At 47.6% G+C, this 25634-nt stretch overlaps 1 protein-coding gene across 1 annotated transcript in view; it reads left to right on the forward strand.

The window, feature by feature from the left end:
- LOC115157331 (cadherin-24) overlaps window positions 1–25634 on the forward strand; it is a 220016-nt gene that overhangs the window by 74016 nt on the left and 120366 nt on the right. The window contains exon 2 of the mRNA XM_029705498.1: window positions 2152–3917. Within this exon, the coding sequence (XP_029561358.1) occupies window positions 3327–3917 (591 nt within the window). The 5' untranslated portion in view covers window positions 2152–3326. The remainder of the gene's footprint in view (window positions 1–2151; window positions 3918–25634) is intronic.

Consider the following 25634-nt stretch of genomic DNA (forward strand, 5'->3'; position numbering starts at 1 on the left):
AACCTGTTATCATCCTGCCATGTTCCCAACCCTACAGGTTACATCATCCTCTCATTAAAACACAGTCACACCCTTTAGACCAGTCTAAGCCACTCTGTTCGACAGCAGAATACAGTCCAGGTACTTACCTGGATCAGCTGAAGGACTGCACTGACCCTGTTAAATCACTGGGAAAACACAGTCTCTGACACAACATCACAAATTGACACCAGTAATGAAGCCCTCATCCAACCACACGCCCACATTCCGACCGGTTTAACGTTACCCTGGACATTTGTGTTGTGGTACTTTAGTCAGTAAATGTTCCACTTGATATATGAGTACTGTATAGGTTTTATAGTGCTATCGTGTGTCATCAATATGGCTGTCACCTGTCATTTTCAATGTCACTGGGCCGTCAACGGGAAGGGATTGGCTGATTGATTGGAGTTACGGAGAGCATAGAGGGTGAGGGACGCTACGACAGCACCAAGACTGACACGGAAGGAGGAAAGGAGATGAAAGACGAGCAGAGGAAGGGATAGCATATTAAAACAAACCTGAGGCTGAGAAAGATAGTGAGACATCCATGGATAGATAGGCTGAGATAGGGAGAGGTGGTGAGACATCCATGGATAGATAGGCTGAGATAGGGAGAGGTGGTGAGACAGCCATGGATAGATAGGCTGAGATAGAGAGAGGTGGTGAGACATCCATGGAAAGATAGAGAGAGGTGGTGAGACATCCATGGAAAGATAGGGAGAGGTGGTGAGACATCCATGGATAGATAGGGAGAGGTGGTGAGACATCCATGGAAAGATAGAGAGAGGTGGTGAGACAGCCATGGATAGATAGGCTGAGATAGAGAGAGGTGGTGAGACATCCATAGAAAGATAGGGAGAGGTGGTGAGACATCCATAGAAAGATAGGCTGAGATAGGGAGAGGTGGTGAGACATCCATAGAAAGATAGGCTGAGATAGGGAGAGGTGGTGAGACATCCATAGAAAGATAGGCTGAGATAGGGAGAGGTGGTGAGACATCCATAGAAAGATAGGCTGAGATAGGGAGAGGTGGTGAGACATCCATAGAAAGATAGGCTGAGATAGGGAGAGGTGGTGAGACATCCATAGAAAGATAGGCTGAGATAGGGAGAGGTGGTGAGACATCCATAGAAAGATAGGCTGAGATAGGGAGAGGTGGTGAGACATCCATAGAAAGATAGGCTGAGATAGGGAGAGGTGGTGAGACATCCATGGATAGATAGGGAGAGGTGGTGAGACAGTCATGGATAGATAGGCTGAGAGAGAGAGAGGTGGTGAGACATCCATGGAAAGATAGAGAGAGGTGGTGAGACATCCATGGATAGATAGGCTGAGAGAGAGAGGTGGTGAGACATCCATAGAAAGATAGGCTGAGATAGAGAGAGGTGGTGAGACATCCATGGAAAGAGAGAGAGGTGGTGAGACATCCATGGAAAGATAGAGAGAGGTGGTGAGACATCCATGGAAAGATATAGAGGTGGTGAGACATCCATGGAAAGATAGAGAGAGGTGGCGAGACAGCCATGGATAGATAGGTGGTAAGTGGGAGAGGTGGGAAGAGAAAAAGACAAGGAGGAGGTGGAGGGGTAGTGCAAGGTTTTTTCTAAGAAAACGAGTTGTTTAAATGGAGAGAGTGAAGTAAGGAAAGAGTGCAAGAGGGGGAGGGAGAAGGACAAAGGGTGAAGGAGGAATCTTTTGGGAATATTCAGACCTCAGCCATGCCCCAATGACTGTACTGACAGGGCCTGTCTGTAACACAACACTGCTCAAACGTTACACACCAACACACTACACTGCACAAGACAAGACAGCACATAGTTAAACCAAAACACTTCACAACTCACAAAGTAACTCCAAATACTACAAGAAAGTACACACAATTAAGAGCATGGATCAGTATTGCGAGTGACAACACAGTACGACCTACTGAACACTACGGTCACAGAGTGTAACAACAGCTATCTGACTTCACCGTGCAACGCACCAGTGCTTGTGTAAATGTGATTGCCGCTCTGTTAGTGGATCCGTCCTGCTTGTTCATCTGTGAGTTCTCCTACTTACCTTGCTGTGTTGCTCCGCTTTTAATTAGCATTGAAGTTTTAACTTAATTATCTTTATCTTTTCTCTCAGGTTGTTCAACCCTCCGTGGAACACTAAATGAGACGTTCTGCAAGACGGGAAAAAACAGCAGAGAGGAGCCGTGAATAGATAGAGATTTTTCGTGGGAAGGGCACCTGCCCTCCAGCTTAGTGTGAAGGACACGTAATGGAAGAGTGAGAGGGTGATACAAGGAAAGAGAAATAGAGGAGAGAATGAAGACAACCAGAAAACAAGTACTTCCTCACAGCAAGTGTCACTCAAATTAGCTCATCTCACCACAAGACAAGATGATTACCAGGAATCTGCTCCTATTGGTCTCCCTATGTCTGTGGGAGGGGCTTATGAGAGAAAGTTCAGCCACTAAGATCGTCAGGAGAAGAGGGGTGGGCGGGGCTCACTTGCTGAAGTTAGGGGAGAACAGAGTAGCCGACCAATGGGATTCAAGTGTGGATTCAAACGCGATGCCAATGGTGACTCTTAGAAACTTGATTGGTCATGACCAGGGGGTTGATAGTGGCTCCAAAATACCCCAGAATCATGCAGCCATAACAGCTAATAAGGAGAGGGAGACTTTTAAACCTAATCCCGTGTTAGACTTGGAAGAAGACCCTGTCAAAAAAGGGGAGTCAACTCTGTCTGTGTCACTCAATGATAGGGAAGCCATCCAGGAGAAAGGGCTTAGAAAGAGTAGGAACAGCACCAAAAACGCTGAAAATCCCACCAAGACAGGGAGGATGGAGAAAGTATTCTTAGCCCACCACAGGCTAGACATGCACTCCAATAAAACCAGATTCAAATCCCTTCCCCGATCCAGAGTCAGACCAGATCTGAGCGTTCACACCACTGGGCTGCCAGGCAGAGGACTCACTAAGAATTCAACAAGAAACTTAAACCCAACCGGCAGCTACGGTGTCCTGAAACTACTGTCAAAAGAGAACCTGGTGAGGATTGTGAACTCACAGATTCAGAGCAAGAACAGTCGAAGCAGAAAGAGAGATTTGATTGATGTGGATCGCAGCCAGTTGGAGGCCCTGAAATTACCGAAGCAAGATATGGCTGTCACTCAAAACCATTTCACATTGGATAACCAAACTGCTCTGCCACATTTAAGCCCAGTCACAAATCCTGATTTCAGTCCAGAAGAGGCTGTTCACACTTTAAGTGTAGCCACTCCAGATTCTGGTGTGGGAAAGGACAACTCTGAGATGAGGGGTTCAGATAGCACAGACACCTGGACGAACAAGCACATCTCTCACCCTCTGTCACTGCCTATGAATGAGGTCAGTCTCAACATTGAGAGGGAGGTGACCAACAGTCAGACTGACCCTCCAGCCACGACCAAGCATCTCCCCTCAAACGTTCCTTCTCAGACAGATGCTGGCCATCCCTCAGTGTTCACCCTGCAGCCCCAGGGAAAGGGGACTCAAGGTTTCGAGGAGAGTTTTCTTCACACAGCCGGACCACGACTCAAGATCCTGAGTCCAAGTGCCACTCAAGACCCTGTAATTGGCGCTACAGAGTTTGTCAACAGCAGCCATGTCCTCAAACTCCGCCCAGACCCATACTGGGGGGTCGGCCAGGACAAGGCAGCCAGTGGGGTGATGACAGTCAAGTCCGAGCCCGGTAATGGCTGGGGCCTGGTGTTCCAAGAGGCAGAGTCAGATGAGGAGGAGGAAGAGGGGCCTGGTCAGACGGAGGGGGAGGGGACTCGGTCCCGCAGCAGAAGGAGTTGGATCTGGAACCAGTTCTTTGTAATTGAGGAGTACAGCGGGCCGGAACCTGTGCTCATCGGAAGGGTAAGAGGAAACATTATTAACTTGTTCATTAGTTCTATGAAGCATTTTTTTGTGTCTTATTCTGTACCAGGGGTCTTCAACTCCAACTCTGAACCCTATAACTGGCAAACATGATCCAAGTAACCGTGGTCCAGATGGAAGACCACGATTAGTTGAATCAGGTTTACTGCACCATAAACAGTATACAGTCTATTGGGAAAGTATTCAAACTCCTTGACTTTTTCCACATTTTGTTATGTTACAGCCTTATTCTAAAATTGATTAAATTGTTGTTGTTTTTTCTCATCAATCTATACACAATACCTCATAATGTCAAAGCAAAAACAGGTTTTTAGAATTTTTTGCAAATGTATTAAAAATAAAAACCTGCAATATCACATTTATGTAAGTATTCAGACCCTTTACGCAATACTTTGTTGAAGCACCTTTGGCAGCGATTACAGCCTCGGGTCTTCTTGGGTATGAAGTTACGAGCTTGGCACACCTGTATTTGGGGAGTTTCTCCCATTCTTCTCTGCAGATCCTCTCTAGCTCTTTCAGGTTGGATGGGGAGTGTTGCTGCACAGCTATTTTCTGGTCTCTCCAGAGATGTTAGATTGGGTTCAAGTCCGGGCTCTAGCTGGGCCACTGAAGGACAGTCAGAGACTTGTCCCGATGCCACTCCTGCGTTGTTGGTTGTGTGCTTAGGGTTGTTGTCCTGTTGGAAGGTGAACATTCTCCCCCAGTCTGAGGTCCTGAGTGGTCTGGAGCAGGTTGGCATTAGATCTCTCTGTACAGTGGTTCGTTCTTTAAAAGTTGCAGCGTACTGAGGCGCAGCTTGCATGGTGTCGCAGAATTCTATGGCACATTATTTAAGTGTGAACCACTGGTACCATTAATGCTAGTTAGTGCTAGTTTGACCACCAGTGGGCATCTTTGGGAAGCATTTGATTGCCTTCAGTAGTGGCTGTACTAGAGAATGCAGGCACGTGGGAGACGGGGGTTCAATTCAACGACGGGGAGGAAGGAGTAGGATGTCCTTGTAAATAAGAATTTGTTCTTAACTAATTCCATGGGGTGGCAGGTAGACTAGTGGTTAGAGCGTTGGCCTTGTAACCGAAAGGTTACAAGATCGAATCTCCGAGCTGACAAGGTAAAATTTTGTCGTTCTGCCCCTGAACAAGGCAATTAACCCACTCTCCCTAGGCCATCATTGAAAATAAGAATTTGTTTTTAACTGACTTGCCTTGTCACGTCTGATTTGGACTGGCGGATAGGCGGAATCAAATGCAGGAGACAGAGGTGCTAGAGGTGAGTGTCTTTTAATACAACTGACACACACAAACGCCGAAAAGCACAGGGCGCTATACAAAGTTCACGTATTTTTTAACTGCGCCCATAAAACACAAAATATAATTCCAAGGCGCAAAAAGGCAAGGAGCGCAGCCCGGTAAATCCCTCGACAAAACTGTCGGTAACACAACGTAGACAATAAACAATCCCGCACAAAAATCCCAACTGAAAACACACATTAAATAAGTCCCCACTAATGACATACACAAAACAGGTGCGGAACAGACAGACAAAACTAAACGACACAGAAACAACGATCGGTGGCAGCTAATAGGCCGGCGACGACGACCGCCGAGCGCCGCCCGACCGAGGAGGGGCGCCACTCTCGTTGGAACCTGTGACATGCCTAGTTAAATTAAGGTAAAAAAAGTGTGTTATTTCATTGTTGGGATGTCTTCACTATTATTCTACGATGTAGAAAATAGTAAAAATAAAGAAAAACCCTGGAATGAGTAGATGTGTCCAAACTTTTGACTGGTACTTGCTTAATTAATTTGGTTAATGTTATGGTGTTTCTATTCCAAGAAAAATGAAAAACCCTCTGCGTCTCCGTTAGGATGGAACGGAAAATATGGCTCTGTACAATGTGACGGTCGGGAGTACAGTATAGGGCTATTTAGCTAAAGAATCTCCGTGTCATGCAGGAACGCGGGACACCGGGGTTCAATTCCCCAACAGGGAGGAAATAGTTGGCTGTCCTTGTAAATAAGAATTTGTTCTTAATTGACTTGCCCAGTTAAATAAAGGTTACACTAAGAGCATAACATTTCTACACCTTAATTTTCTAATTCTAGTCTAACCAATACCCAAACGGAGATTCAGTGAAAGTAAAAATCTCATTGATTTATCAAGACCAGTCCCCATGCTTGTCTCAGAGCAGCGCGAAATGGTGCTAAAATAGTTGTAGACTATTGCTTCTAACTTCAATATGCTCTTTAAATAAATAAGACCTACACCACTTTTAACAGCACATTACCCAACACTATTGAGACTCATGTCGCGTACGGTAGGCCTACAGTATATCGAAAAATATGATGTGATTCTCAGCCAATAATTACATATAGAGAATTGGAGGATATTTCTGTAATTCAGTGAAATTTATTCCCATAGTAATTCGTTATGGATCCATAACTAAATAAACATCGGCATTTTGAAAGAGTATTTTTATCATTATTTTATTAATGAAAGCATAAAGATACCAATATTAGTTACATTGTTTTAGTTTGAACGTGTAGACTGGCACTACGAACAGAACAATGGGAACGTTTCCCTAGTCAGTGCCATTATTAGTGCAATTCCCCTTAAAGGGTTACCGGCGGGGTGGGGGTCCACCCTGCCTCCCCCTTCCTCGTCCTCCCTTCCCCATGGGATAGATCGGTCTTCTGTGCGCGGCTCTGCGGCCTATCCCGTGCCCCCTGCCCTCGTGTTTTGAACCTCACACGCTTTCAGTGGATACAGCTGGAGAACTGCAAGCCAATCCCATTGTGCGCCACTCGGGAGCCATGACCAACATGACCAATATATATTGTCCTGCTAATAACAGGGTTAATAATATATCTGTGAGAATATCCAAGTGGCTTTTATATCATTCTAAACTAATAATAATAATAATAGCTTTGCTTAGAAAATAACTATATTTTGGAGATGATTTTGTTTTCAAATAACGTAAAATGAGCGAGAAAAAGGTCATTCTTGAACATGGGGTGAGACATTGTTACTAATTTGTAAATATAGCCAGTTTGTTATTTAGAATTGTTTATTTCTGTTTTTAGAGAGAAACCAAAAACCTGCAATCATCTCATGGGTCTCCCAGTTGAGGGCAGCACAACCAGCATCTGTAGCAACACAGCTTGCACTGCTATGCAGTGTCTTAGACTGTTGCGACACTCAGGCGCTGTACAATGTGACTGGTCGGGAGTGTCCTACAGTAAGTAGTTCAGTATGAGCAAAATTATCCTAATAAAATGAAATAATAAAAACCTTAGTGTAACAACAGTTTTAGTAAGTAATACTGAAGTCATGCACAATTATCAGTTTCTATTTAGGTTTATGTCGCCCATTCATTGTCAGTTAGAGACACAGTAGGACCCAAAAGCATAATCAGTGATCTAACTCCCCCTTGCGCTGGTCTGGAGGCTTGAAGTGGTGACGCAGGGTACCGTACTAAACCACAAATTACCTCTAAATCCCGCAGCATAATCGCAAAACATTTAGTGGAGCAACCACTGTACTTTGCTCTGTTTATCTTTCCCTCGATCCTGATTAGTCTCCCAGTCCCTGCTGCTGAAAAACATCCCGACAGCATGCCACCACCATGCTTCACCATAGGGATGGTGCCAGGTTTCCTCCAGATGTGACGCTTGGCATTCAGGCCAAAGAGTTCAATCTTAGTTTCAGCAGAGCAGAGAAGATTGTTTCTCATAATCTGAGAGTCCTTTAGGTACCTTTTGGCATACTCCAAGCGGGCTGTTATGTGCCTTACTGAGAAGTGGCTTCCGTCTGGCCACTACCATAAAGGCCTGATTGGTGGAGCGCTGCAGAGATGGTTGTCCTTCTGGAAGGTTCTCCACAGAGGAACTCTGAAACTCTATCAGAATGACCATCGGGTTCTTGGTCACCTCCCTGACAAAGGCTCTTCTCCCCCAATTGCTCAGTTTGGCCGGGCGGCCAGCTCTAGGAAGAGTCTTATTGGCATTGAAGAGTCTAGGAAGAGTCTTGGTGGTTCAAAACTTATTTTTAAGAATGATGGAGGCCACTGTGTTCTTGGGGACCTTAATGCTGCAGAATTTTTTGGTACCCTTTCCCAGATCTGTGCCTCAACACAATCCTGTCTCTGTGCTCTACGAACAATTCCTTCGACCTCATGGCTTGGTTTTTGCGCTGACATGCACTGTCAACTGTGGGACCTTATATAGACAGGTGTGTGCTTTCCAAATCATGTCCAATCAATTGAATTTGCCACAGGTGGACTCCAATCAAGTTATAGAAACATATATTTTGAGTGTCATAGCAAAGGGTCTGAATACTTATGTAAATAGGATATTTCTGTTTCTTATTTTTTATACATTTGCCAAAAATATAAAATAAACTCTTTTATTGGGTCATTATGAGGATTTATGTGTAGACAACCTCTTTTTAATCCATTTTAGAATAAGGCTGTAACGTAACAAAATGTTGAAAAGGTCAAGGGGTCTGAGTACTTTCCAATGCACTGTAGCTCCCCAGGAACACAGTTGGAGACCCCTGTACTCAACTGTCCTAATTCAACCCTAACCTGTATTCACTTTATATATACCAGTGGTACTATTTCATTGTCCTTAGGAGCTGCGGGTTTGTATTGTATGTGAAATAAACCTACAATTGGAATTGATTTACATCAGCCCAGTCTACTCTGGTGCCTTCCAATCCCCATGAAGACTTATATTAATCAATGAGCCACTGAGGCTCAAGTAAAGCTCTTGAACCATACAGCCCCCTGGGACAGTCATAACTAGCACCAATCCACACACCAATGGGAATTGACATCTTCATGAGAATGAATGTAGTCAAAGTTTTATCTCATTTCACTCCAGGTCCGGACCTGTCAATGTCCACTCTCTCGTGGCCAGCATTCCAGTAGGTCCGGTAGAATGATATTGCAATCTGGTTGATTTACATCTTACAAGCATAGATATTCACTATTACATTTACCACCTCAAAACACTAACAGCGGCTATATTTCTCCCCCTTCACTCTGATAATTCATTATAGCAATCGTGTAGCCTTATTCATCCTGCTCCTTTGGTTTTCAGAGACTTACTGTGGATGTGGGTTAGGTCACGTTGACTAGACATTAGCGTACTCAAGCTCTCCCTCTACTTAGCCTTAGAGTAGTGTGTTGTATACGCTGCTGTGTGTAGATGGCTACTGTTTAAGTCAGTGTGGCCAGTCTGCTGAGTAAATGAATAGTAATGATCCTGTGTGAGTGCTGCGGGCTGTCAGACAGCACTGCGAGAAAAAGATAGATGGGGAAAAAAGCCCCGCTCTGTAGGAAATGTCTCACTGTCTGCAGATCCTATTTTATAAACGCTTAGGCCAAATTGCTTCACGTTTTATATCCAGCTGTACAGACAGCCAGGCATGGGGCCCTCTCCGACAGAGAGAAGTCTGTAAGTAGCCTACTGACTATTAGGAAATGCTTCATTTGGGCACTTCAGACAGGCCTTATAGTACATGATGTACGATAGATGAAAAATTGGCCAAATTGATACAGAACGTGCAAGGACAAGATGCAAGAACTGAGCTGAATGTCCAGCGGTACAGATGGCCAGCATTGTAAGTCATTAGTGCAAACATGCTCTGAGGAGCAGGTATTTATGCCTGCAGATTGTATTGAGCTCTATGAGGGAACACAGCCAGACCACACACACACCATATGATATTGCTGACACTTGGAGTCCTCCCAGAACACCAATTGTGTTTGTGTGCGTACCGGTGTGTGTGTGTGCATGGGTATGGGTATGTGTGTGTGCGTAATTTGTATCAGAGTGTATCAGCGATGTACATACATGGATAATGCTCTTGTACATCTTAATGCTCTTATGAATGTTTAATCTTCCGGCTCTGGCCCAGTACAGGCTACAGGCTACAGGCTACAGGCTACAGGCTTAGCTGGAACATACTGAAGATCAATGGGAACATGATGTTTTGCTTCTCCTTATTAGAGACATGATTATGGATAGAGAGAACTCTGATGGAGGAGCATGATGAATACTATATAGACTCCCAGTGCTTGTATACTGCAGTTCAAGGTCTTAGCCAACAGACACAGAGAGACATGGACACACGCACACGGACACACGGACACACGGACACACACGCACACCCGCACACACGCAGATTACGATGCCATAAATAACCCTAACCCTAAACATTGATTGTTTTACATTAAACATGGTTAATGCCACAGTTCCCTCGTGGCAGACAGTCTGTGCCAAACGCTGTACTGGATGTCTATGTTATCTACTGGTGGAGCCAACATCTCAGCCTGGTGATAATTATGAATGTAACGTCTGTTGTCATCACATGTTCTGTAATGTGGCTTTCAGATTCTAACAGAGACAGTGTGAAATGGAATACTGATAGAATACAGAGTAGAGAGGAGAGGAGCTGGAGTAGACGCGCGACTCCAGCCGCAGGGGGACGCCGGCTAGGGGGATGGCCCCGAGGATGAGGAGGGGCCGGTCTGCGAAGGTGGAAATCACGGATGCTGTTGAGATCCAGAATGGGCTGCGAAGGTGGAAATGGGCTGCGAAGGTGGAAATCCTGGATGATGTTGGGATCCAGAATGTCCTCCACCGGAACCCAACACCGCTCCTCTGGACCATAACCCTCCCAGTCCACTAGGTACTGGAGCCGACCCCCATGATGTCAGGAGTCCAGTAGGGATCTGACGGTATAGGCAGGACCACCTTTGACATCCAGGGGATGCGGAGGGGTGTCGTGGGGGACAGCCTCAGCCAGGGGACCAGGAACCACCGGCCTGAGAAGGGAGACATGAAAGGAAGGTGAGATACGGTAGTCACTAGGGAGCTGTAATCTATATGTCACCTCGTTGACCCTCCGGAGAACCTTGAACGGCCCCACAAACCAGGGGCTCAGCTTCTTGCAGGGCAGGTGGAGTGGGAGGTTCCTGGTGGAGAGCCAGCCGCAATAACCAGGATGGAACACGGGAGCCTCCCTGTGGTGGCGATCCGCCTGCTCCTTCTGACGGTGGATGGCGTGCTGGAGTCTTACATGGGCATCACTCCACACTTCTTATGCATGCCTGAAACACTCATCCACTGCAGGAGCTTCGGTCTGGCCCGGGGTCCAGGGCCGGCTGATAACCCAGAACACACTGGAAGGGAGTCAGCCCGGTTGAGGAGTGACGTAACAATTTCTGGGCATACTCCGCCCAGGGAAGGAATCGGGCCCACTCTCCCTGCCGGTCCTGGCAGTGGCTCCTCAGGAACCTCCCCAGCTCCTGGTTCATCCTCGCAATCAATCAAATGTATTTATAAAGCCCTTTTTACATCAGCCGATCTCACAAAATGCTATACAGAAACCCAGCCTAAAACCCCAAACAGCAAGCAATGCAGATGTAGAAGCACGGTGGCTAGGAAAAACTAGAAAGGCGGGAACCTAGGTAGAAACCTAGAGAGGAACCAGGCTCTGAGGGGTGGCCAGTCCTCTTCTGGCTGTGCTGGGTGGAGATTATAACAATACGTGGCCAAGATGTTCAAACGTTAATCACAGTGGTTGTAGAGGGTGCAACAGGTCAACACCTCAGGAGTAAATGTCAATTGGCTTTTCATAGCCGATCATTCAGAGTTAGAGACAGCAGGTGCGGTAGAGAGAGAGAGTCGAAAACAGCAGGTCCGGGACAAGATAGCACGTCCGGTGAACAGGTCAGGGTTCCATAGCCGCAGGCTGAACCGTTGAAACTGGAGCAGCAGCAGGTGGACTGGGGTGGACTGTGGACAGCAGGTGGACTGGGGACAGCAAGGAGTCATCAGCCCAGGTAGTCCTGAGGCATGGTCCTGTGGCTCAGGTCCTCCGAGAGAAGAGAGAAAAGAGAAAGAGAGAGAGAGAGAGAAAGACAGAGAGAGAGAGAGTTAGAGGGAGCATACTTCGATTCACACAGGACACTGGATAAGACAGGAGAAATACTCCAAATATAACAGACTGATCCTAGCCCCCTGACACATAAACTATTGCAGCATAAATACTGGAGGGTGAGACAGGAGGTGTCGGGAGACACTGTTGCCCTGTCCGACGATACCCCCGGACAGGGCCAACAAGGCAGGATATAACCCCACCCACTTTGCCAAACCACAGCCCCCACACCATTAGAGGGATATCTTCGAACTACCAACTAACTACCCTGAGAGAAGGCTGAGTATAGCCCACAAAGATCTCCCCCACGGCACGAACCCGAGGGGGGCGCCAACCCGGAAAACCCCCAATCAAGTGACGCACCCCTCCTAGGGACGGCATGGAAGAGCACCAGTAAGCCAGTGACTCAGACCCCGTAATAGGGTTAGAGGCAGAGAATCCAGTGGAGAGGGGAACCGGCCAGGGAGAGACAGCAAGGGCGGTTTGTCACTCCAGTGCCTTTCCGTTCACATTCACACCCCTGGGCCAGACTACACTCAATCATAGGACCTACTAAAGAGATGAGTCTTCAATAAAGACTTAAAGGTCGAGACCGAATCTGCGTCTTTCAAATGGATAGGCTGACCATTCCATAAAAATGGAGCTCTATAGGAGAAAGCCCTGCCTCCAGCTGTTTGCTTAGAAATTCTAGGGACAATAAGGAGGCCTGCGTCTTTTGACCGTAGCGTATGTGTAGGTATGTACGGCAGGACCAAATCGGAATAATAGGTAGGAGCAAGCCCATGTAATGCCTTGTAGGTTAGCACTAAAACCTTGAAATCAGCCCTAGCCTTAACAGGAAGCCAGTGTAGAGAGGCTAGCACTGGAGCAATATGATCAAATGTTTTTGTTCTAGTCAAGATTCTAGCAGCCGTGTTTAGCACTAACTGAAGTTTATTTAGTGCTTTATCCGGGTAGCCGGAAAGTAGAGCATTGCAGTAGTCTAATCTAGAAGTGACAAAAGCATGGATACATTTTTCTGCATAATTTTTGGACAGAAAGTTTCTGATTTTTGCAATGTTACGTAGATGGAAAAAGCTGTCCTTGAAACAGTCTTGACATGTTTGTCAAAAGAGAGATCAGGGTCCAGAGTAACGCCAAGGTCCTTAACAGTTTTATTTGAGACGACTGTACAATCATTGAGATTAACTGTCAGATCCAACAGGAGATCTCTTTGTTTCTTGGGACCTAGAACTAGTATCCTTGTTTTGTCCAAGTTTAAAAGTAAAACATTTCCCGCTATCCACCTCCTTATGTCGGAAACACAGGCTTCCGGGGAGGGCAATTTTGGGGATTCACCATGTTTCATCGGAATGTACAGCTGTGTATCATCCACATAGCAGTATACATCAACATTATGTTTCTGAATGACATCACCAAGAGGCAAAATATATAGTGAAAACACTAGGGGTCCTAAAATGGAACCTTGAGGAACACCGAAATTTACAGTTGATTTGTCAGAGGACAAACCATCCACAGAGACAAACTGATATCTTTCCCACAGATAAGATCTAAACCAGGCCAGAACTTGTCCGTATAGAACAATTTGGGTTTCCAATCTCTCCAAAAGATTGTGGTGATCGATGGTATCAAAAACAGTACTAAGGTCTAGGAGCACGAGGACAGATGCAGAGCCTTGGTCTGATGCCATTAAAAGGTAATTTACCACCTTCACGAGTGCAGTCTCAGTGCTATGATGGGGTCTAAAACCAGACTGAAGCGTTTCATATACATTGCTTGTCTTCAGGAAGGCAGTGAGTTGCTGCGCAACAGCTTTTTCAATTTTTTTTGAGAGGAATGGGAGATTTGTTATAGGCCCATAGTTATTTATATTTTCTGGGTCAAGGTTTGGCTTTTTCAAGAGAGGCTTTATTACTGCCACTTTTAGTGAGCTTGGTACACATCCGGTGGATAGAGAGCCATTTATTATGTTCAACATAGGAGGGCGGAGCACAGGAAGCAGCTCTTTCAGTAGTTTGTTTGGAGTAGGGTCCAGAATGCAACTTGAAGATTTAGAGGCCAGGATTATTTTCATCTATGTGTCAAGAGATATAGTATTAAAAAACTAGGTCCTGGCAGTGTTGTGCAGAATCAGGACAACTGAGCTTTGGAGAAATACACAGATTTAAAGAGGAGTCCGTAATTTGCTTTCTAATGATCATGATCTTTTCTTCAAAGAAGTTCATGAATTTATCACTGCTGAAGTGAAAGCCATCCTCTCTTGGGGAATGCTGCTTTTTAGTTAGCTTTGCGACAGTATCAAAAATAAATGTTGGATTGTTCTCATTCTCCTCAATTAAGTTGGAAAAATAGGATGATCGAGCAGCAGTGAGGGCTCTTCGATACTGCACGGTATTGTCTTTCCAAGCTAATTGGAAGACTTTTTGGTGTAGCGCCATTTCCGTTCCAATTTTCTGGAAGCTTGCTTCAGGGCTCAGGTATGTTCTGTATACCAGAGAGCTAGTTTCTTATGAAAAGTGTTTTTAATTTTTAGGGGTGCGGCTGCATCTAGGGTATTACGCAAGGTTACATTTTTTCCTCAGTTAGGTGGTTAACTGATTTTTGTACTCTGACATCCTTGGGTAGGTGGAGGGAGTCTGGAAGGCTATTTAGGAATCTTTGGGTTGTCAGAGAATTTATAGCGCAGATTTTGATGATCCTTGGTTGGGGTTTGAGCAGATTATTTGTTGCGATTGCAAACATAATAAAACGGTGGTCGGATAGTCCAGGATTAGGAGGAACAACATTAAGATCCACAATATTTATTCCACGGGTGTAAGGCTCGGGCGTCGTAGTGAGGAATCAAACGCAGGAAGCAGCGAGCACAGGGTAGTGGCTTTTAATAGTTGCAACAGGCGAGCACACACAAGCCACCCCAAACAGCAAAATAATGCGCACACAAAATAATGAGTCCCAAACACAGAGGAAATAACATGTAGCGACAATAACAAACGCACCAGCGTAACCCCAAGCACAACAGGAAAATAATCCCGCACAATGAACAAGCGGACCAGCTAACACTAATAGCCCCGCTAATCACCCCCACACAATCACAAACAGGGGGGGAAAACAAAAAAGGGAAACAGTGGCAGCTAATAGGCCGGTGACGACGACCGCCGAGCGCCACCCGAGCAGGAGGGGGCACCACCGTCGGTGGGAATCGTGACAGTACCCCCCTCCTGACGCGCGGCTCCTGCAGCGCGCCGACACCGGCCTCGAGAACGACCCGGAGGGCGAGGCGCAGGGCGATCCGGACGGAGGCGATGGAAATCCCTCAACATGGATGGGTCCAAGGCGTCCTCCGCCGGCACCCAGCACCTCTCCTCCGGACCGTACCCCTGCCAGTCTACGAGGTACTGCAGGCCCCTCACCCGGCGTCTCGAGTCCAGAATGGCCCGTATGCTGTACGCCGGGGAACCCCCGATGTCTAGAGGGGGCGGAGGGACCTCCGGCACCTCACCTTCCTGCAGGGGACCAGCTACCACCGGCCTGAGGAGAGGCACATGAAACGAGGGGTTAATACGGTAATAGGAAGGGAGTTGTAACCGATAACACACCTCGTTTATCCTCCTCAGGACTTTAAAGGGCCCCACACACTGCGGCCCCAGCTTCCGGCAGGGCACGCGGAGGGGCAGGTTCCGGGTCGAAAGCCAGACCCTGTCCCCCGGTACGAATACGGGGGCCTCACTGCGGTGGCGGTCAGCGCTCCTCTTCTGCCGTCCACCGGCTTGCTTCAGGGATTCCTGGACGGCTCTCCAGGTCTCCTTGGAGCGCTGTACCCAGTCCTCCACCGCAGGTGCCAGGACCGGCTGGTAACCCAAAACACACTGAAAGGGTGACATGTTAGTAGAGGAGTGACGAAGTGAGTTCTGGGCTAACTCCGCCCAAGGAATGTTCCTCGCCCACTCCCCTGGCCGGTCCTGGCAATACGACCTCAGAAACCTGCCCACCTCCTGGTTTACCCTCTCCGCCTGTCCATTACTCTCGGGGTGATAACCGGAGGTCAAACTGACCGAGACCCCCAGCCGCTCCATAAACGCTTTCCAGACCCTGGATGTGAACTGGGAACCTCGATCAGATACAATGTCCTCCGGCACCCCGTAGTGCCGGAAGACGTGGGTAAATAGGGCCTCCGCAGTCTGCAGGGCCGTAGGGAGACCGGGCAACGGGAGGAGACGGCAGGACTTTGAAAACCGATCCACAACCACCAGGATCGTAGTGCTCCCCTGAGACGGGGGAGATCTGTCAAGAAGTCTACAGACAGGTGCGACCATGGCCGTTGTGGAACGGGGAGGGGCTGTAACTTCCCTCTCGGGAGATGCCTAGGAGCCTTACTCTGGGCGCACACCGAACAGGAAGAGACATAGAACCTCTCGTCCTTAGCCAAGGTGGGCCACCAGTACTTCCCCCTGAGACTCCGCACTGTCCTCGCAACACCAGGATGACCTGAAGTGGGTAGCGTGTGCGCCCACCGAATCAATAGATCACGAACACCGAGCGGCACGTACATGCGACCCACGGGACACTGTGCAGGCGCAGGTTCCAATACTAATGCCCACTCGATGTCCGCGTGCACCTCCCATACCACCGGTGCCACCAGCCTAGACGCTGGAATGATGGGAGTTGGATCGATGGGCCGGTCCTCTGTGTCATAAAGACGGGACAGCGCGTCGGCCCTCTTGTTCAGGGAGCCTGGTCTATAGGAGATCGTAAACCTAAACCGGGCGAAGAACATGGCCCACCTTGCCTGACGCGGATTCAGTCTCCTAGCTGCCCGGATGTACTCCAGATTTCGGTGGTTGGTCCAGATGAGAAAAGGGTGCTTAGCCCCCTCAAAGCCAGTGTCGCCACACCCTCAAGGCTTTTACCACCGCTAGCAACTCCCTGTCCCCCACATCATAGTTACGCTCCGCCAAACTGAGCTTCTTTGAAAAGAAAGCGCAGGGGCGGAGTTTCAGTGGCGTACCCGAGCGCTGTGATAGCACGGCACCCACCCCAGCCTCGGATGCGTCCACGTCCACTATGAATGCTAGAGACGGGTCCGGGTGCGCCAACACGGGTGCGTCGGTGAACAGCGTCTTCAACTTCTTGAAGGCTCCGTCCGCCTCCGTCGACCACCGCAAATGCACCGGCCCCCCCTTCAGCAGTGAGGTAATGGGAGCCGCTACCTGGCCAAAACCCCGGATAAACCTCCGGTAGTAATTGGCAAAGCCTAAGAACCGCTGCACTTCCTTCACCGTGGTTGGAGTCAGCCAATTACGCACGGCCTTAACGCGGTCACACTCCATCACCACCCCCGTGGTGGAAATGCGATAACCCAGGAAGGAAACAGCTCATTTGGAAAACACACATTTCTCAGCCTTAACGTGTTGGTCATGCTCCAGCAGTCTACCAAGCACCTTGCGTACCAGGGACACATGCTCGGAGCGGGTGGCGGAATATATCAGAATATCATCGATATAGACAATCACGCCCTGCCCGTGCAGGTCCCTGAGAATCTCGTCTACAAAAGATTGAAAGATGGCTGGAGCATTCTTCAACACATACGGCATGACGTGGTACTCATAAAGGCCCGATGTGGTACTAAATGCGGTTTTCCACTCGTCTCCCTCCTTGATACGCACCAGGTTATACGCGCTGCTGAGATCCAGTTTTGTGAAGAACTTCGCTCCGTGAAATGATTCCACCGCCGTAGCGATTAGAGGTAGCAGGTAACTAAACCCCACCGTGATCGCATTTAGACCTCTGTAATCAATGCACGGACGCAGACCTCCCTCCTTTTTCTTCACAAAAAATAATCTCAAGGAGGCAGGTGAGATGGAGGGCCGAATGTACCCCTGTCCCAGGGATTCCGTGACATATGTCTCCATAGCCACCGTCTCCTCCTGTGACAAGGGATACACGTGACTCTTGGGAAGCGCAGCTTTAACCTGGAGATCTATCGCACAATCCCCCTGTCGATGAGGTGGTAATTTGGTCGCCCTCTTTTTACAGAAAGCGATCGCCAAATCGGCGTATTCAGGGGGAATGCGCACGGTGGACACCTGGTCTGGACTCTCCACCGATGTGGCACCTATGGAAACTCCTAGACACTTCCCTGAACACTCCTCTGACCACCCCTGGAGAACCCCCTGTTTCCACGAAATCCGGGGATTGTGATCAGCCAGCCAGGGGACCCCCAGCACCACTGGAAACGCAGGCAAATCAATAAGGAAAAAACTAATCCGTTCCTTATGACTCCCCTGCGTTACCATGTCCAGTGGAACCGTAGACTCCCTGACTAGCCCTGACCCTAATGGTCGGCTATCTAAGGAGTGCATGGGGAAGGGGGAATCTATCGGCACTCGCGGAATGCCCAGCTTAATGGCAAGTCCACAATCCATAAAGTTCCCAGCTGCGCCTGAATCGACTAGCGCCCTATGCTGGGAAGAGGGGAAAAAATCAGAAAACAAAATAGGTAAGAACACATGACCAACAGGGGGTTCTGGGTGAATCTGGTGCTGACTCACCTGGGGTGACCGAGAAGTGTTCTGCCTGCCCTCTCGTCTCCCAGACTGGCTCCTCCAGCACCGGTCGGCCGTGTGTCCTCTCCGACCACAGCTGGTGCAGGAGGAGCCACTTCCTCCGGTGCCCCTTGGCACAGCCCCCCCTACTTCCATAGGAGTAGGGGCGGGGGTGCACGGAGGTGGAACAGACAGGACCCTTTCCGAACGCCCGCGGGCAGCCAGCAGATTATCCAGACGGATGGACATATCACTCCAGAGCTCGGCCCGTCAGGCAGGAAACAAGGGCACTCACGCTCTCCTCTCCCGAGGGAGCCGGTCTGACGGTGGCCAGGTACAGCTCGAGCTGGAGCAGAAATCCCTGGCGAAGCGCGCCGAGGCAGAGGTGGCTGCGTCGGAGGAGCCGGAGGTGGAGAGAGGAGACCACTCCTCTCCCATCGATCCATCCTCTCCATCATCTGGTCCATTGCGGATCCGATACGGTGGAGGATAGTAGTGTGGTGGAGTACGCGTTCCTCCATCGAGGGAAGGGGGTTGGCCGCTGCTCCTGCTGATTCCATAGTATCTTGGTGCGGGATTCTGTAAGGCTCGGGGGTCGTAGTGAGGAATCAAACGCAGGAAGCAGCAAGCACAGGGTAGTGGCTTTTAATAGTTGCAACAGGCGAGCACACACAAGCCACCCCAAACAGCGAAATAATGCGCACACAAAATAATGAGTCCCAAACACAGGGGAAATAACATGCGGCGCAAATAACAAACGCACCAGCGTAACCCCAAGCACAACAGGAAAATAATCCCGCACAATGAACAAGCGGACCAGCTAACACTAATAGCCCCGCTAATCACCCCCACTAAGAACAGGTGCACACAATCACAAACAGTGGCAGCTAATAGGCTGGTGACGACGACCTCCGAGCGCCACCCGAGCAGGAGGGGGCGCCACCGTCGGTGGGAATCGTGACAACGGGACAAAACTAGGTCCAGAGTATGACTGTGGCAGTGAGTAGGTCCGGAGACATTATTATCTGCCATGACTACAAGGTCCGATAGGAATTTAGGGAACTCAGCGAGGAACGCTGTATACTGCCTAGGAGGTCTGTAAACAGTAGCTATAAAAAGGGATTGAGTAGGCTGCATAGATTTCATGACTAGAAGCTCAAAAGACGAAAATGCAGTCATTTTTATTTGTACATTTAAATTTGCTATCGTAGATGTTAGCAACACCTCCGCCTCATTTAACACAGTAAATTCAGTTTAGAGCCCTGTCTATGTTCATATATAAGATGAGAGCACCCCTCCAGCTAGGATGGAGTTCGTCGCTCCTCAGCAGGCCAGGCTTGGTCCTGTCTGTGGGTGAGTCCCAGAAAGAAGGCCAATTATTTACAAATTCTATCTTTTGGGAGAGGCAGAAAACAGTTTTCAACCAGCGATTGAGTTGTGAGACTCTGCTGTAGAGCTCATCACTCCCCCTAACTGGGAGGGGGCCAGAGACAATTACTCGATGCCGACACATCTTTCTATCTGATTTACTCGCTGAAGCTATGTTGCGCTTGGTGACCTCTGACTGTTTCATCCAACATCATTGAAGCTGACGTGGCACCATAACAATATACTCTCTACACTCTCCAGTTTTAGCGTTAGCCAGCACCATCTTCAGATTAGCCTTAACGTCGGTAGCCCTGCCCCCTGGTAAACAATGTATGATCGCTGGATGATTCTTTTTAAGTCTAATACTGCGGATAATGGAGTCGCCAATGACTAGGGTTTTCAATTTGTCAGAGCTAATGGTGGGAGGCTTCGGCGACTCAGACCCCGTAACGGGTGGAAGAGAGGCCAGAGAAGGCTCGGCCTCTGACTCCGACTTGCTGCTTAATGGGGAAAACCGGTTGAAAGTTTCTGTTAGCTGAATGAGCGACACCGGTTGAGCATTCCTACAATATTTCCTTCCAGAAGCCATGAGAAAATTGTCTAGCTGTGGTGACTGTGCGAGGGGATTTATACCACTAAACTCAGCAAAAAAAGAAACGTCCTCTCACTGTCAGCTGCGTTTATTTTCAGCAAACTTAACATAAAGATAAATATTTGTATGATCTTAACAAGATTCAACAACTGAGATATAAACTGAACAAGTTCCACAGACATGTGACTAACATAAATGGAATAATGTGTCCCTGAACAAAGGGGTAAAAGTAACAGTCATTACCGGGTGTGGCCACCAGCTACATTAAGTACTGCAGTGCATCTCCTCCTCATGGACTGCACCAGATTTGCCAGTTCTTGCTGTGAGATGTTACCCCACTCTTCCACCAAGGCACCTGCAAGTTCCCGGACATTTATTGGGGGAATGGCCCTAGCCCTCACCCACCGATTCAACAGGTCCGAGACGTGCTCAATGGGATTGAAATCTGGGCTCTTCGCTGGCCATGGCAGAACACTAACATTCCTGTCTTGCAGGAAATCATGCACAGAATGAGCAGTATGGCTGGTGGCATTGTCATGCTGGAGGGTCATGCCAGGATGAGCCTGCAGGAAGGGTACCACATGAGGGAGGAGGATGTCTTCCCTGTAACACACAGCGTTGAGATTGCCTGCAATGACAACAAGCTCAGTCCGATGATGTCGTGACAAATGTCAAATGACAAATCTCCAGGAACTTGCAGGTGCCCTGGTGGAAGAGTGGGGTAACATCTCACAGCAAGAACTGGCAAATCTGGTGCAGTCCATGACCAACCCTCCACCTCCAAATCGATCCTGCTCCAGAGTACAGGACTCGATGTAACGCTCATTCCTTCGACGATAAATACAAACCCCAGGTGAGACAAAACCGTGACTCGTCAGTGAAGAGCACTTTTTGCCAGTCCTGTCTGGTCCAGCAACGGTGGGTTTGTGCCCATAGGTGATGTTGTTGTCGGTGATGTCTGGTGAGGACCTGCCTTACAACAGGCCTACAAGCTCTCAGTCCAACCTCTCTCAGCCTATTGCGGACAGTCTGAGCACTGATGGAGGGATTGTGCGTTCCTGGTGTAACTTGGGCAGTTGTTGTTGCCATCCTGTACCTGTCCCGCAGGTGTGATGTTCGGATGTACCAATCCTGTGCAGGTGTTGTTATACGTGGTCTGCCACTGCGAGGATGATCAGCTGTCCGTCCTGTCTCCCTGTAGCGCTGTCTTAGGCGTCTCACAGTATGGACAATACATGCATTTTTTTGGTCAATAAAGTTAATATTTATATATAAAAACAGCATTTTACATCGGCGCGTGACGTTCAGAAAATATTTTCCCTCAAATACTTCCGGTGAATCAGCGCCACAATTTACAAAAATACTTGTCATAAACGTTGATACAAAATTAAACTGTCATTCAAAGAATTATAGATGAACATCTACTTTATGCAAACGCTATGAAAGATTTCAAAAAAGCTTCACGAGGAAAGCACTCTTTGCAATAATCTGAGTACTGAGCTCAGAAAAATACACTAGGCGATACAGATAGCCGCCATCTTGGAGTCATCTAAAATCATAATTTGCATTCGAAATATTCCCTTACCTTTGATGATCTTTATCAGAAGGCACTTCCAGAAATCCCAGGTCCACAACAAATGTTGTTTTGTTCGATAAAGTCCATAATTTATGTCCAAATAACTCCTTGTTGTTCTCGCGTTCAGTAAGCTACTTCAAATGTAGAAAGCGCGCGGACGATGTCGCGACGAAAAGTTAAAAAAAGTTGTATTTACGTTCGTTCAAACATGTCAAACGTAAAACATCAATCTTTAGGGCCTTCAGAACGTGAAGATTCAGTAATATTTCAACTGGACGGTTCCTGTGTCTTGAAAAAGTTTTTGGAACGGGAGGATCCATCCTCATGAACGCGCGCCAAGAAGTGATGTCATTCTCTGGGTGACAAACTTCCCAGGCTTCTCATTCGGTCTCTGTTAATCGTAGACGCTTCAAACAACTTTCTAAAGACTGTTGACATCTAGTGGAAGCCTTAGGAAGTGCAAAATGAACTCACCTAACTCACCGTGTGTTCGACTGGCAATGACTTGAAAGGACTACAAGCACCAGAATTCTCACTTCCTGCTTAGATTTTTCTCAGGATTTTGCCTGCCATATGAGTTCTGTTATACTCACAGACATCATTCAAACAGTTTTAGAAACGTCAGAGTGTTTTCTATCCAAATCTACAAATAATTTGCAGTAGTAGGCCGTTTAATTTGGGTACGTTTTTCACCCGGCCGTGAAAATACTGCCCCCTACCCTAGTGAAGTTAATTGCCTACCGTCTGTAAGCTGTTAGTGTCCGACCGTTCCACAGGTGCATGTTCATTAATTACTTATGGTTCATTGAACAAGCATGGGAAACAGTGTTTAAACGCTTTACAATGGAGATCTGTGAAGTTATTTGGATTTTTAGGAATTATCTTTGAAAGACAGGGTCCTGAAAAAGGGACGTTTCTTTATTTGATGAGTTTAAAATGTCATTCCTCCTTCCTTCACTGCCAATTTCACAGAATAATTTATAGATATTGAGCAGAGGGTAATGCTCCTAGTCTTACTACCACTTTATTGCAAATAAATTGGCAGCGAAACAATGTTGTGGGAAGGGAGCATGATTGGGAATAGACCTGAGACCTGAGTCCCCGTGTAACAGCTGGGGGGTCTTTAAGGTTGTCACTGATACTGGGGGCCTTTAAGTTTGTCACTGATACTGGGGGCCTTTAAGTTTGTCACTGATACTGGGGGCCTTTAAGGTTGTTACTGATACTGGGGGCCTTTAAGGATGTCAAGAATACTGCACTTATAGTACACCCTGTAGTAGTTATTTTGGGAGTTTTAGCTTGGAGTTATTCTATCTTCATCCTGGATGTTTTGGTTTGGCCTAATTGGCCTGCACAGTCAGCTGGCCAAGGTTCCTCACTCAGGGTTCTTAACCAAGGGTCATTAATGACCGATCCTTAATGACGTGGCTTAACGGGGGGATTTAACGAGGCCCTTAATGAAGCTCCTGCCACCATTACCACAGTGGTGTCTGTGATGATGAAAGGCCAGCCAATCTCTGGGCCGGGAGGTCCTTGTCTGAGGAGAAGTGTCCTCTCAAGATGTGCGTTGTAACCTGGCCATCACTGATCAGCACACAGTATATCGTACAACACAGGGACCGCCATGACACCCTGTAACTTGGCCGCCACTGATCAACACCAATGAATGTGATCAACACAAAACCAAGAGGTAATGTGTATCCTTATACAACCCTGGGAACCTCCATATCTTTGACCATTAGCACATTTTATATGACCTCACTTTAACACACACATTTCACCAATAACATCAGATTGATGATGTAACTACAGTACTTTATATACAACCAATGGCTAGTGTCGGTAAACGTCTGCCAAAAAAGTATAATGAGATTGTTGCCAGCAGCACAGTTACTGTCACTAACGCTCTGGATAACATGAAAACAGCCTAACCAGCTCTGCTAGTGCAGTAAAATGGTCAGAGTGAGGTGTTCTCTCAATTGTGTCTGGAAGTAGCTAGCAAGCTAGCCAACGTTAGCCAGTTAGCTTGGGTGCTTGACTGCCGTTGTGAGGTCAGAACGTTTGGATCAACCCTACTCCTCGGCCAGAGTGTCCAGTGTGCGCTCTGAACACTAGGAATGTCCAGAGCGCACTCTGAGCGCACTCTGGCACTCCAGATTGAATTGACGAACACACCCATAATGAATTCACATTTACCACAAGTAATGTAATACGGTTTCCCTTAACTATACCATCAGCCTAAAACAGTCGGATACATCATCAAATCCATTGAATGAAGACCATTCACCACTGACCACAATAAATGACCAACTTTACCACAGTACTGCCACCTCGCCTCTCTATCCAGCCAGTCAGAGTGATGGGACTCAGACCTCAGCAGTGGCAGTCTGTTCTGCTACAGTATTGTCACCCTACCCCCCCTTCTCTCTCTCTCTCTCCAGCCAGTCAGAGTGATGGGACTCAGACCTCAGCAGTGGCAGTCTGCTCTGCTACAGTGCTGAACCTGAGGAGCCTGCTACTGTGTATGCAAGCATTGGCTCCCAGATCCCTAAATCACTTAAATTACTTATATTATCATAAAGTAATATGCTTATACTCATATAATCAATTTCACATAAATCATAAACCACAAAAAAAGCACTCTGTGTCAACCTCTAAATCACTTAAATAACTTATAGCCATATACTCAATTTCACATTTGTGCCGCGCAATAAATCATCAAAACACGAAGTAAGAAAATACATTTTGCATCTGTGCATTAGGCTAATGAATATGTTTTCCTTAGCACATATTCTGGAGGGCCTGGAATATAAGGGGAAAACATGGTTATGGGAAAGGATACTTTGGAAATGGATGTTTACTGAAGTAAAAGAGCAATAGCCTGCAGTGGCATTAGGGACTAAAGGCATCGTTCCACCACACAGGGACTACTGTGCTGTGACTGAGCTTCAATCCCATCACACCAGGGAGAAGTATCAAAGGCTTTGGAGACGGCTTGAGGGAGGATATCCCTTGATCTCTAACTACCCTGTGGAGAATGGTCTCCTCGTGCTCTGTTTGGTGGACTACCACTGTACACATCATGACTTCAAAGAGCCAGGGTCACATGATCAGTGTATACCATGGGGGAGGGGGAGTCAACAAGGGCATAGGGGAGGAGGAGAGAAGGGCATAGTATTGATTTGGAATGGGGCCAACAACAATTTCACTTCAGAACAAACTTTATAAACTAGCCTTGTGGCTAAATACAGTATGTGCTCAGAGCCATGTTCTAGACAGCCTCTCAGTGTGTCTTTCTTAGCCCAACAGCAGCATACCTCCCTGCATCCCACTGCTGGCTTGCTTCTGAAGCTAAGCAAGGTTGGTCCCTGGATGGGAGACCAGATGCTGCTGGAAGTGGTGTTGGAGGGCCAGTAGGAGGCACTCTTTCCTCTGGTCTAAAAAATATCCCAATGCCCCAGGTCAGTGATTGGGGATATTGCCCTGTGTATGGTGCTGTCTTTCAAATGAGATGTTAAACGTGTGTCCTGGCACTCTGTGGTCACTAAAGATCCCATGGCACTTATTGTAAGAGTAGAGGTGTTAACCCCAGTGTCCTAGCTAAATTTACAATCTGGCCCTCATATGGTCACCTAATCATACCTAGTGTACAATTGGCTCATTCATCTCCC

Source organism: Salmo trutta, chromosome 21 (genome assembly GCF_901001165.1).
Source record: "Salmo trutta chromosome 21, fSalTru1.1, whole genome shotgun sequence".
NCBI classification, from domain to species: Eukaryota; Metazoa; Chordata; class Actinopteri; order Salmoniformes; family Salmonidae; genus Salmo; species Salmo trutta.